The 13465-nt window shown below is 45.4% G+C and overlaps 1 protein-coding gene across 4 annotated transcripts in view; it reads right to left on the bottom strand.

The window, feature by feature from the left end:
• Tox2 (TOX high mobility group box family member 2) overlaps positions 1-13465 on the bottom strand; it is a 128106-nt gene that overhangs the window by 44939 nt on the left and 69702 nt on the right. For all 4 annotated transcript variants that reach the window (XM_046433718.2, XM_046433717.2, XM_058575422.1 and 1 more), the window contains exon 3: positions 2757-3002. In XM_046433718.2, the coding sequence (XP_046289674.1) occupies positions 2757-3002 (246 nt within the window). The remainder of the gene's footprint in view (positions 1-2756; positions 3003-13465) is intronic.

Below are 13465 nucleotides of genomic sequence, written 5' to 3'. Positions count from 1 at the left end.
CCCTCTCAGTGGAGCAGGCCTCCACTGGCTCTTGACACCCAGCAGGTGCTAACACAAATCCCACATCACCCGGGCAGCATGCGTGACACCCAGGGACTTCCCCTTCACCCTGCAGTTCCCACGAGTTTAACAGTCTGTCATTAGGGGCCTCTCGCCTCTTGGCCAGACAGACCCAGCGTTCAGACCCATGTTCTTATCTGGCTTCCCAGTTGGTGCAGGCCTCTCCCGGTAATAGGGTCGGCTTATCTTTCATTACGTAAGGAGCCAATATAAAATCCAGCGAACCCTTGCAAAGTCAGGCTAATGGAAGAATTAAGGCCATCTGAATGGAAGAAGCATCCGAAACATGAACTCGTTATAGAGAAATCTGGAAATGACTACAAAGTGCCTGTTTGGATGGAGCCCAACACAAGCATTTCTCGAAGGAGCCACGAGGGGTTATCTTTGATACACAGATGACATGCTTTGTAATTATCTGAGCTTCTATTACCTGGGGTCCTACAAGTGCACCTGGGAGTTTCTGCAACCTGTTCCTTTGGGTAAAGGAGATTAAAGAGGGCTGGGGCCATTCCACTACAGCAGGAGCTTGTTTTCATTACTAATAATAACAATAGCAAATGCTCCCTGATTATTCACTCTCCGCCAGACATATTATGAAGACTTTGCGTACATTATCTCAGATGGGCTTCAGTAGGACCTGGGGGCGGGGCTGTGATCATTTCAAGACAGGGAACGGAGGCCCAGAGGTGCAGCCAGGATTGATCTTCTGTGCACGCACTAAGCACACCCGACGCCGTCTCCCTTAGCCACCAGCACGTGAGCCGGCAACCTGTGGCCCAGGACTGCAGCCGTCCCCACCCCTGCACGGCAGCTCTCATGACAAAGGTGTCCACCTGGTCCTGTCCTTGTTTGTGTGACCATAAATCCTGGAGGAGTGAGGGTCTTGTGGGTAAGTCAGCTGGACAGCAGCTGAGGTGTCCACCTGCGGCTGAGGTGGAATTAAGGTCGTGGACCAGGGAAGCCATCAGAATGGGTAGGTCTCTTAGAAGCAGCAGCCGAGGACCTGCATTATTGGAAGCCCCCAAAGGAAAGTGTCCCCTGAGAAGCAGAGCATCAGTTTTCACTGAGCTCTTTAGGGGTCTTGAGGGGGCTCCCCCCTTCTCCTTTTATTTCTCACCTGGCGTCACGAACAAAACCAAACCAAACCGTGAGTGGCTTAAACACAGAGTCCCCACCGGGGTTTTCAAGCAGAGGAATTTGTTGGCAATAAAAGAGTCAACAATTAAGAAATGAAAGAGGGTTCAGATGGTCAGCGAACGAGCGGTGTGTAGAGGTCCTAGGTGTCTGCCCCACTGAGCCACAAACTGGGCTGTGGCTTCTGAGCAGCCACTACAGAGGTGAACCCATCCCACCCGACACCGCGGGGCTCTGATGGGAAAGTCAAGCAAGCAGCCCCTCCTCCTGCCACTGGGGTGTGCGTGACCCAAGCTGACAAAAGCCTCCTAGGACACAGTGGCAGGTCAGCGTCGCTCAGTCATGGCGGTCCCTGGGAGACAGGGGCCTTCCCGAGACATGAGGAGTGTGCTGGAAGCCATCAGTCCTGCTGTGTGGACGTAGGCATGTGACGGGGCCCTAAGGACACAGCTGGAGTTCCTGGATTGAGCCATGCCTGAAACCCTTTGTCCACCCTTGGGTATTTCAGGGTTTTTTTTTTTTTTGCTTCAGTTAGTATGAATTTGGTTCCTGGTGCTTAAAAATGAATATACAAGAGTTCTGATTTAAAAAAAAATACTGTTAGCTGTGAAATGGGGGGAAAAGCAAAAACAGACTCAAATAAGTTGTTCAGGAAAAGTCCTAGAATTCCCTTATGGAGACTTTTCTATTGGACCAAAAAAAAAAAAAAGATCTAGTGATATTCTATCCACCTTGATGGGTGAAGTCAGCATTCATGCCAGGAAAGCACAACCTCCTTAGCTCAGAATCCAGGGCCATGGAGACCCAGGCTCTGCTCAGCCCTTCCCCTCCTCTTTCCCTCCTCAACTTCAGGCCTTGCTCTCCACCCTGATGAAGAGAAGGAGCCACAGGCTGCTCCAGCACAGCACACGCACCTAGTCATCTTCTTTGGTGCGTGCTATTCCTCCAGCCTGGAAGACCCCTTCCTGCTAAGACTTTGCGAATATGAACTTTACTTTGGTAATCACCCTCTTTCCTGGCTGCTTAAAGCAAGATACAATTAAAAAAAAAAAAACACCAAAACCTGATTCCACTTATATAAAATGTCCAAACTGGGCAAATCTATTGAAATAGAAAGTAATCAGTGGTTCTCAAGGACTGGGGGTTGTCTAAAGGTACAGCTTTCTTTTGGAGGGTGATGAAACTGTCCTAAGATTGATTGTCTAGATAGTTCTATGACCGTATACACAGGAAGAGCTACTGACTTGTACACTTTAAATGGGTAGATGATATGGTATGTGAATTGTACCTTCAATAAAGGCTGTTAAAAATTTTTTAAATGAGATTATACTATTAACGAATAATAAAACAAATCCCAAGGTGTTATAAATAGAGCCCAGAAATGAGCCGAGTGATGGGTAAGTTTCCCTCGGTGCCGCCCGGCTTCTGCAGACTCCCATAGACGACCGACTGCACCCATACCCTGGCAGGGAGCAGGACTCTCTTCACAGCTGGATATTCTGCTTCTCTCGACCGGCGTCCCTGCCATGAGTGAAGGAAGCACGGCAGGAGGTAGGACTCACCGTGGGCAGCTGGCCTGAGAGCAGATGGCCGTCCTGGGCCAGCATGTTGGACACCATGATAGCCGGGAGATCCATGGCCTGGTAGGAGTAGGCAGGGAGAAGACCGTTGGGTGTAAGCCCGTGGCACAGCGAGTGGTAGCTGGCTTCGTGGTCCCCCAGGTGCAGGAGAGATGGCTCAGGGAGGTTGGGAGGTGTTATCGGAGGGATCTCATAGTCTTCGTTGCTCTCACTCTGGCTGTTATAGGTCTAAAACATCAAAAGGGCACGTTGGTGGGGGTCAGTGTCTTAAAACTGCAGACCACGCTCAACACCACCATAATAACAACCCTTTGGCAAAGAGAAGGGATGATTCCTCTGCAAGGCAGAGGGTCTAGGTGGCCCCCTGACTTGGAAAGACTCCTGCTCCATTCCCAAGCAGATGCTCCCTCCCACCAGAGGCTCCACACACAAAAGCCTGCTCTCCTGGAGAACAAGACTGGCTCCTGTCACCTGCTTCCCTCTGTTTGCCCCTCAGAACCAGCCACCACAGCCCACCCAAGATCCACCTTTCCACAGTCACCCATTTTACAGACTGGGACCCCAGGCTAAGAAGGAAAATGGACCATCCAAGTCAGCAGAAGAGCTGGGAATGGAGCTGAAGCGCCCAAGCCCTGCCCGGTGGGCTTTCCAGGCGGCTGGATGCTTTTCTCTTACATGTCCCCAACAGCCAGCCCAACCCCGGCCTCTCTCACGTGTCCCTGTCTTGGCAAATGGGACAAATGTTCCTCAGAAGAACAAAGGTGGCGGCTAGGGGCAATGCTGGCCACCTTCTTTCCAGTCCTTATTTGTGTATTTTTCTGGCCTTACTGAGCTGACCAGGGACCCCCAGGACAGTGGTGAACAGAAAGGCTGAGCGTGGACATGCTTGCTTCCCCCTTATTGTTATGGTCTCAATATTTTACTGAAAAGTACGATGAGCCCCCACTTCTGTTTTTTAACTTTGAGACGAGGTCTTGCTAAGTTGCCCAGGCTGGCCTCTGACTTGCCATCCTCTTGCCTCAGCCTCCTGGGTCACTGGGATCATGGACATGTGCCACCGTGCCCAGTCTAGCTGAGATTTTTTTTTTTATTGTGCATTGATTTTTAATTTTATCAAATTCTTTCCCTCTGCCTCTACTGAAAGGCTCAAGTGATCCTCATTTTTAAATTCAGTTAATTTAAATGACTTTTTTGCCTTTATTATTCTTAGGTCAGGAAGCAGTATTCTTTCTATGCATTTTAGATTTTGTTGGCTGACAATTTGTTTAGGACTGTTGCATCTGGTTCACAAGTAAAATTGGCCTCCATTGTCCTGTCTTATGATGCCCTTGGTGAGTTTGGGTGTCCTAGTTGGTCTGGGGATTTATTTTCCCTTTTCCATTTTTTTAAAAAAAATATATTTTTCTATTCTTAGACCTAGCAGAAAAGGGATGTCTGAGTTGGAAGACTGATCCCGGAACTGTCCAGAATTCAGCATGGAGGGACCAAGAAGACACGCATGTTACAGAGATCACATGCAGACATGACAGGTGGGTATGGTCATCCGTTCAACTGACATTATGGAGGGAAGAGAATGAGAGGATGACCCAGAGGAATAGATGAAGAGGCATGAGAATATTCTGGAACCAATGAAGGACACCAAAGGTACTGGTGAAGGTGAGGGTGAACCTATATATTCAGAGAAGGAAAAACTGCAACCGCATGTAAGAAATAACATTGCTAACGTCTTGTGTGGTTAGATGCATCAAGTATGTGTGCTCCCCTGGTGAGGTTACTGGAGTCGGACGCCATGCCTGGTTCGCGGTAGGTGAGTCCCCACTGTTTCCTGGATGACGTCATGCGTGGTGACGTCATTATTGATGACATCATGAGCGGGGACCGGTGGGTTTGGGCAGAGCCAAGCGAGGAGCAGAGAGCACAGGACGCCAACACGCCTGATCAGTCAGTATCCAGGGCTTTCTCCTCGGGAACCCTCACAACCCCATGGGGAAGAGCCCTAGACTGCCCTTCAGAGCCACAGGAACCAGCTCCGAGAGGGCAAGGCCCTTGCCACACTGGTACCCACCCCGGGACCCAGAACCCACCAGGCTCTTGCTCACTGGCCCCCTCTGCAGGGCTATCGTGGGATTAGCTCACGGCTGGGCAGACTGTGCAGGGGCAAGAGGCCACCTGCCTGCCTTCTTGCTTCACCACCTTCTTCTAGGTTCCCCTGTTGGCATTTTATGGGCTCAGGCCTGAGCTCTCCTCTCTTCCTGCCCTACACTCTCTCCCCAGGTGGACCTCAACGGGTCTCAGCTCCAAGTCCCATTCAGCAGCCATGTGTACACCTCCAGCCTCGGTCACTCATTGGAGCTCCACAGGTGGGCATCTCAACACCACTCCACATTCCCTCTGATGGCCAGGGTGCCCCTTCTCCTACCTGAACCTGTGTCCTTCTGTCCCCCAAAATGACACTCTCCTCCATCTGTTAATAAAACCACAAACCTGGGACTCACACTGTTACCTCTCAAATCCAGCGCAACTCCTCCAAAATGTCTTTAAAATCTGCCTGTTTTCCTCCATCTCCACTGTGACTATCTCATCCCAGCCACATGCACACTCCTGTCCTGCCATCTTCTACCTTGACAATGACAAGGGCCTCTCTTACTGGTCTCCTGTGGCTCTCTCTTGTCCCTCTATTCCCTTCCTGTAGTCAGAGTGGTCTTTAAAAAGATGAACATCTCACAATGTTACTCCCATTCTTGAAATGCTGATGGCTCTCCCTGCATTCAGGATCAAGTTTCTAGCTCCAAATATAACTCTGTATGTCCTCCATGGCTGACCCATTATCTCTATAATCACAGAGACCATTCCTGGCTCCAGGCCCTTACATATGTGTCCCCTCTGCAATATGGCTCTCTGCCTGCCCCACACTCTCCCTTCATCTGACTCATTGCTGCTCATCCCTCACCAAGAGGTTGGTTTCAATGTAAGAAAGAAATCAGGAAAGCAACCCCATTTATAATAGCCTCAAAAAAAAAAAAAACTAGTCATAAATCTAATCAAAGAGATGAAAGACTTCTACAATGAAAATCACAGAAAATTAAAGAAAAAAAATTGAAGATACAAGAAGATGGAAAGACCTCCCATGTTCATGGATAGGCAGAATTAGTATTGTTAAAATGGCCATATTATCCAAAGCCACATACACATTCAATGCAGTCCCCATCAAAACACCTATGACATTCTTCACAGAACTAGGAAAAACAGTCCTAAACTTCATTTGGAAGGATAAAAGACCCAGAATAGCCAAAGCAATTCTAAGCCAAAGAAACAATGCTGGAGGCATCACACTATGACTTCAAATTATTACTAGTGAGCTACAGCAATAAAAAGTGCATGGCAAGGGCATAAAAACAGACACACAGACCAATGGTACAGAATAGAGGACAGAGACAAACCCACACATCTACATACACTGGAGAAAAAGCAGCCTCTTTAACAAATGGTACTGGGAAAACTGTTTATCCATATGTTTAAGGATGAAACTGGATCCCTATCTTAAGCCTTGCATGCAAATCAACTCAAAATGGATCAAAAACCTTGGAATTAGGCCAGAAACTATACAACTCCTAGAAGAAAACATAGGGTGGTCAACACTCCAGCATATAGGCACTGGCATCAACTTTCTCAGTAGGGCCTCCGGAGCTCAGGAAATAATGCCAAGAGTTAATAAATGGATGGCGTCAGATTGAAAAGGTTCTGTATGGCAAAGGAAACAAGTAGGAGTGTGATGAGAGAACCTTTAGAGTGGGAGAAAAATCTTTGCTAGCTACTCTTCTGACAGAGGTGTAATATCAAGAATATATAAAGAACTCAAAAACCAACACCAAATAACCAAATAACCCAGCCTAAAAAAATGGGCTAATGAATTAAACAGATACTTCTCCAAAGAAGACACACAAATGGTCAACAAATATATGAAAAAATGTTCAATATCATTAGCAATTAGGGAAATGCAAATCAAAACTACACTGAAATCTCATCTCATACCAGCCAGAATGGCAGTCATCAACAATACAAATAATAATAAATGCTGGAGAGGATGTGGAGAAAGGATCACTTTTACACTGTTGGTGGGATTGTCTGTTGGTATAACCACCATGGAAATCAGTATGGAAGCTCCTCAGAACACTAGGCATGGAACCACCATACGACCCAGCTATTTTGCTCCTCAATATTACACTAAAGAATTAAAATCAGCATGCTATTGCAATATGCGAATACCCATGTTTATAGCAGCACAATTCACAACAGCCAAACTATGGAACCAGGCTAGGTATCCACCGATAGATGAATGGATAAAGAAAATGTGGTCTATATACACAGCCATAAAGAAAATTGAAATTATGTCATTTGCTGGAACATGGATGGGACTTGAGACCATTATGTTAAGCAAAATAAGCCAAACTCAGAAGGTCAAGGGTCATATATTTCCTCTCATATGTGGAAACTAGAGAGGAAAAAGGAAAAGGAAGGTGGGCGGTTATTGCATAAAAAGCAAAGGGAGATCAGTAGCATACAGAAAAGGGACCAGCGGGTGGGAGGAGGGGAAGGAGGGCAAAGTGCCAAGGGGAATATTGGGCGAGTCGTATTGTGTGCATGTACGAATGTGCCATCACAAATCCCACCAGCCATAACGCACCAATTTAAACAACCGAAAGTAAAAACAGAATTAAAAAAATAAAAGAGGTTGGTTGAAGTGTCTTCCCTGGTACTCTACAGTAGGTCAGACCCCATACAGCACCCCAAGATTTCCCAGGATTTCTCCCTGGAAGTGCTCGTCAAACTTGTAGTTCACTGACTTCTGATGAACCTGTTTGTCATGAAATGTGACTTCTGCTTGCTGTACCCCATGCTTAGGCCAGAACCCGGCATAAAGTCTGGCACCAAAATGAGCTCAAAAGCAATTCATTGATGAGAAGGCAAGGCCAAGGGCTGACGTCATAAACACACACCTCAAGACCTTCAGCACTACCCAGGGCAGGGGGACTGCGGTCTTTATTACACAGGAGGCAGGGCTGGGTGGTGGTTAGAGCCCGACGGCTCGGGTCTGAATCCCTGCTCTGCCACTTACTACCTGTGTGATCCGGGGCACATAACTCACCCTCACTTTGCCTGGGTTTCCTCATCTGTGAAAAAGAGGGTATCAACAGTAGTACCTACAGGGTTGTTGCAAAGAGTAAACAAACGAACACATGTAAATGTGCAGGACGGGGCCTCCTCTCAGTGAGCCATCTCGTGTTAGTTATTGCCACTGTCCTGATGTCCTTGCCTGGAGTTCAGGAGATGTCAAGTGGCTATCCCAGGTACACAGGGAGTAAACAGCAGCTCACTGGCTCAGCACCTTCTGTGAATATCCCTGAGAGGGTGCCCCGGGTCTGTGCACCAAGGGTTGATGTCTATCTTCAGCAACTGGCTGCAGGTGAGAATCAGCTGTGGTGTCATGTTGCCCCATAAAGCAGAGTCTCCCTGCCAGCCTTCCTGTCTAGAGTCACCTCCTCCTGGAAGCCTTCCCAAGTCCCCTGCCTATGCTAAGTGACTTCCCCTCCCCGACTCCCCCTCCACTCCCCTGTGTGCACTTCCCATGGCACTCATTACCTCCTGCAAGTAGCTTTGACTCCTTGATGTTTTGCTGCCTCCCTCCCCCTAGATCCCAGGTTTTGTGAGGGTGGGGAACGGTCTGCCCCGTCACCAATGCCTAGCACAGTGCTTGGCACCTGGCAAGTGCTCAGTCACATGCAGTAAGTGAGATGGAACAGCCCGGGCTGGGTGAGTGACAGTCAGCAGATCTGAACAATGGGTAGCAGAGGGACTTACAATCTGTTCATATCTGTTGACTGCCACCTCCCTCCCTGTCCCTCAGCATCCAGAACAGGTGCTGGCATGTGGCAGGTGCGCAAGGGATGCCAAGTGACTGCCCAAGTCCATTCTTTTCAGTCAAAATCTGAAACCTCCATCCACTGGAACTGGCCCAAGCAACCAGAAGCTTTTTGAAAAAATAAGCATATGTTGTATCAAAATATTGAAATAACACAATTATGACAATTCATTTAAAGAGGCAATTAGCACACTTAAAAATAAGCATGCAAACACACCCATGCCTCCTCCAAGTGCAATCAAATCCTAAGCCTCTGAACACCCACCAACCTGTCCTGCTACTGACTCACACTGAGTACCTACTGTGTGCCAGCCACTGCATCCAGCACTTGCATGCTCTTCCCATTTTATTATGAGTTCTACAAATAAGCGCCAATCATCTCTGTATTGCAGACACGGAAAATGGAGCTCAGAGAGAGGAGGTGTCACATAGCTAGTGAGACTCGAGACCCAGGACTTGTGACTCAGAATCCAGCATCTTCCCAGTCATCTCCAGGATTCCTATTTTAAGAGCTTGGCCACTCAACGGTGCCTCATTTGCTCTACAGAAGGATGCTGAGTTGTCCAGCTGCCAGAGCTCTGGTGTGTCCACAAGGACGGAGCATCTGTCGTGTTTTTCACACAGCAGTTCCAGGAAGGGAAGAATGCTGAGGGACCGCTCTTGGGTCAGAGCAGGGCCAAGCCCCTCTCCTGGAACTCCTGGGAGGAGGCCACAGAAAGCACTGAAGGCAGTAACTTTTCAAGGCAGCAGAGCAAAGGTGCAGAGGCAAGGCCTCTGGGCTTGAGGGCGAACCTCCCCTCAGGAGGAGGGGGGCTGGAGAAGGTCCAGTGGGTCAGCAACTAGCAGAGCCAGGGGCTCACGTTCTAGCAAACAACCAGCATGAACTCATCCCTTACCACGGGAATGTAAAATGACAGATTAGTGAAGAATCCAATCACAAAAAGTAAAAACAAAAACATTCCTTTAAATAATCCTTACTAGGAAAATACTCATAGCTAGAACCTAGAGAATGAACAGTGAATCTGAGAGAGGGATTCTAGAAAGAGCAGCAAGGTGCAAAACCTTGGTGGTTTATGACTCCAAAATGCTCACACATGAAGTAACTTGCAGAACAAGGATTCCTAAGAGAGAAGAGGTACCGGGCTGTCATGTTCACACTGACCCCAAACTAACAACAGCAGAGTTTCAGCTAGAAAAATGTGTCCTGCTGAGCGGAGAAGATACAGCTTCATTATTTACTTAGAAGGAGAATATAAGCATATTTGCTATAATATAATAAAACTATTTAATATTTATATTTACTATAATATTTAAAAATGATACATTGAGGTTTTCACATAACATTGACCATTTTAAAGAGAACAATTTGGTGGCAATTATTACATTCATTGTTGTGCAACACCACACCTCTATCTACTTTCCAAATATTTTCATTATCCCAAAAGAAGACCCTATACCCACTGTGCTGTTTCCCCTGTGTTCCCTCAACCTCTGGTGACCACTGGCCTTCACTGCCCCTATGAATTTATTTATTCTGAATATTTTCATGTAAATAGATTTTTTTTTTAAGCACTGGGGATTGAATCCAGGGTTGCTTTACCATTGAGCGACATCCCTGGCCTCTTTTAATTTTTTTTTTTATTTTATTTTAAGACAGGGTCTCCCTAAGTTGCCCAGGGCAACTTAGCAACAACTTGCTAAGTTGTTGAGGCTGGCCTCCAGCTTGTAGTCTTCCTGTCTCGGCCTCCTGAGTCACTAGGATTATAGGCATGTGCCACTGTGCCTGGCAAACGGAATCATTGAATACAGGCCTTTTTGTATCTGGCTTCTTTCACTTAGCATATTTTCAAGGTTGATTGACATTCTCCTTAGTGTAATGTACATAAGGTTCAATTGGCATAATATTTCTGAGATTTATAGCATGTATAATACTCCATTCCTTTTTATGGTCACGAAGTAGTCCCCTGTATGGAGATTCCATAATTTATTTATTCATCCTCTGGGGACCATTAGGGCTGTTTCCATCTTTTGGCTCCTGTGAATGGGGCTGCTGTGAACATCGGTGGCCATGTATTTGTCTGAGTCCCTGTTTTCAATTCTTTGGGGTATATACCTGTGGCTGGAATTGCTGTCATGATAATTCGATATTAACTTCTTGAGAACCCGCCAAGCTGCTTTCCACAGTGCTGCCCATTTTACAGTCCCCGTGGCAAAGTCTGAGGGTTTCGACGTCTCCATATCCTCACGGCCAGCATTTATTTTCAGTTTTTAAAAATCACACCCATTCTAGTGTGAAGTGGTATCGTGTGGTAGTTTTCATTTGTATTTTCTGAAGACTAATGACATTGCGCATCTTTTCATGTGATCCTGGCCATTTGCATATCCTCTTTGAAGAAATGTCTCCTCCAGTTTTCTGTCCATGCTTTCAATGGGGTTGTCTTTCTGTTCCTGACTGTGGCAGTTCTTTATGTCTTCTAGGTACCAGGCCCTCATGATATATGCTCTGCGATTATCTTCTCCCATTCTCCCTTTCTTGATAACATCCTTGGATGCGCAAAACGTTTTAATTTTGATGAAGTCCAACTCATCTACTTTTTGTTGCTCATGCTTCTAACGAACGTCATATCCAAGAAGCTATTGCCAAATCCAGGATAATGAAAAGCTACCCCCTAAGCCCTCATCGAAGAACTTCATATTTATGCTGTGGGTCCTTTTTTTAAATATTTTTTAATTTATACAAGGACACAATACCTTTATTTTGTTTGTTTATTTTTATGTGGTGCTGAGGAGGGAACCCAGGGCTTCACATGTCCAAGGCAAGCGTTCTGCCACTGAGCCACAACACCATCCACCGTGGGTCCATTTTCAGTGAACTCTTGGGTATGGCATGAAGTAGAGTCTAATTTCTCTTTTCTTTTTGCATAGCTCTTCAGTTGTCTTAGTGCCATTTGGTGGAGAGACTCCTCTTTCCCTACGATTGGTCTTGGCACCTTTGTCAAAAGCCAACCAGCCTTAGATGTATGGGTTTATTTTTGGACTCACAGCTCTAATTGTCCATATGTCTGTACGCCAGTACATGCAGTAATTAAGTGCCGTAGCTTTATAAAAATCGGGAAATGTGAGTCCTTTGACTTGTTCTTTAAGATTATTGCTCCTATTTAGGGCCTCTTGCAATTCCATATGAACTTGTGGACCAGGTTTTCCGTTTCTGCAGTAAAGGTGAGTGGAAATTTGGCAGGGACTGTGCTGCAGCTATAGTGCCATCTTAACAACATTAAGTCTTCCAATCCACAAGCACAAGGTGGCCTTCCAACGACTACTTAGGTCTTCTTTATTTCTTTCAGTCATGTTTTATAATTTCCAGGGTTTTATCTCCTTGGGTAAATTTATCCCTTCACATTTCCTTCTTTTAGGTACTCCTATATACAGGATCGTTTTCTTAGTGTCCTTTCTGGCACTGTTCAATGTTGGTTTGTAGAAACACAACTGATTTTTCCATGTCCATCTTATGCCTTGAAACGTTGCTAAATTCATTTGTGAAGCATTTGTAATAATTTTAAGGGGATGCAGAAATTACAAACCATTAAAGAAACAAAAGATAAAATAAAATGAAAGGAAAAAAGACTTTGATCAGACTTACAAAAAACTTGAAAAAACAGGAATGAGCTATGAAACATGTTAATAAAGAACTTCTTAAACATGGCTGTATTAAGACCAAATATTAGGAGTTTCAATACATATGATTTCAATTGCATATTAAAAATAAAGATTTATATTTTGATTAAAATAAATGAATCCAAGCTGGGCACAGTAGCATATGCCTGTATGTAATCCCAGTGGCTCAGGAGGCTGAGGCAGGAGGACCATGATTACAAAAGCAGCCTCAGCAACTTAGCAAGGTCCTGAAGCAACCCATTGAGACCCTGTCTCTAAATAAAATATAAAAAAGGGCTTGGGGTGGCTCAGTGTTTAAGTACCCCTGTATTCAATCCCTGGTAGCAAAAATAAATAAATAAACAAATAAACAAATAAAAGAATCTAGTATATAACATTTACAATAGACATGCTGGGAATAAAATGCCATGGGAGGTTAAAGATAAACATGTTAATAAACAGCAGAGTAGCAAAATTAATAACAAATTAAATATAATTTAGGGGAAAAAGCACTAAAGAGACAAGGAGGAATACTTAAGTTGATAAATTATGTAACTCACTGTGAAGAAATGACAGACATAAACTGCTGAGAGCCATAGCCGAGTCGAAATGATGCATGGCATTTTTGCCAGAACGGAGTGGTTGAGAGGTGACGACAGCAAGCCATTGAGATGATGATGGTTATGTTAAGCTGTGTATTCATTTATTTATTTTTTTAATTTTTATTGTTGGTTGTTCAAAACATTACATAGTTCTTGATATATCATATTTCACATTTTGATTCAAGTGGGTTATGAACTCCCATTTTTACCCCGTATACAGATTGCAGAATCACATCAGTTACACATCCATTGATTTACATATTGCCATACTAGTGTCTGTTGTATTCTGCTGCCTTTCCTATCCTCTACTATCCCCCCTCCCCTCCCCTCTTCTCTCTCTACCCCCTCTACTGTCATTCATTTCTCCCCCTTGTATTATTTTTCCCTTTCCCCTCACTTCCTCTTGTATGTAATTTTGTATAACCCTGAGGGTCTCCTTCCATTTCCATGCAATTTCCCTTCTCTCTCCCTTTCCCTCCCACCTCTCATCCCTGTTTATGTTAATCTTCTTCTCA

Source organism: Marmota monax, unplaced genomic scaffold (genome assembly GCF_021218885.2).
Source record: "Marmota monax isolate L192 unplaced genomic scaffold, Marmota_monax_Labrador192_F-V1.1 WCK01_AAM20220418_F8-fsc00014, whole genome shotgun sequence".
In the NCBI taxonomy this organism is placed as follows: Eukaryota; Metazoa; Chordata; class Mammalia; order Rodentia; family Sciuridae; genus Marmota; species Marmota monax.
The sequence above is the reverse complement of the archived record's forward strand: the minus strand, read 5'-3'. Positions and strand labels throughout refer to the sequence as shown.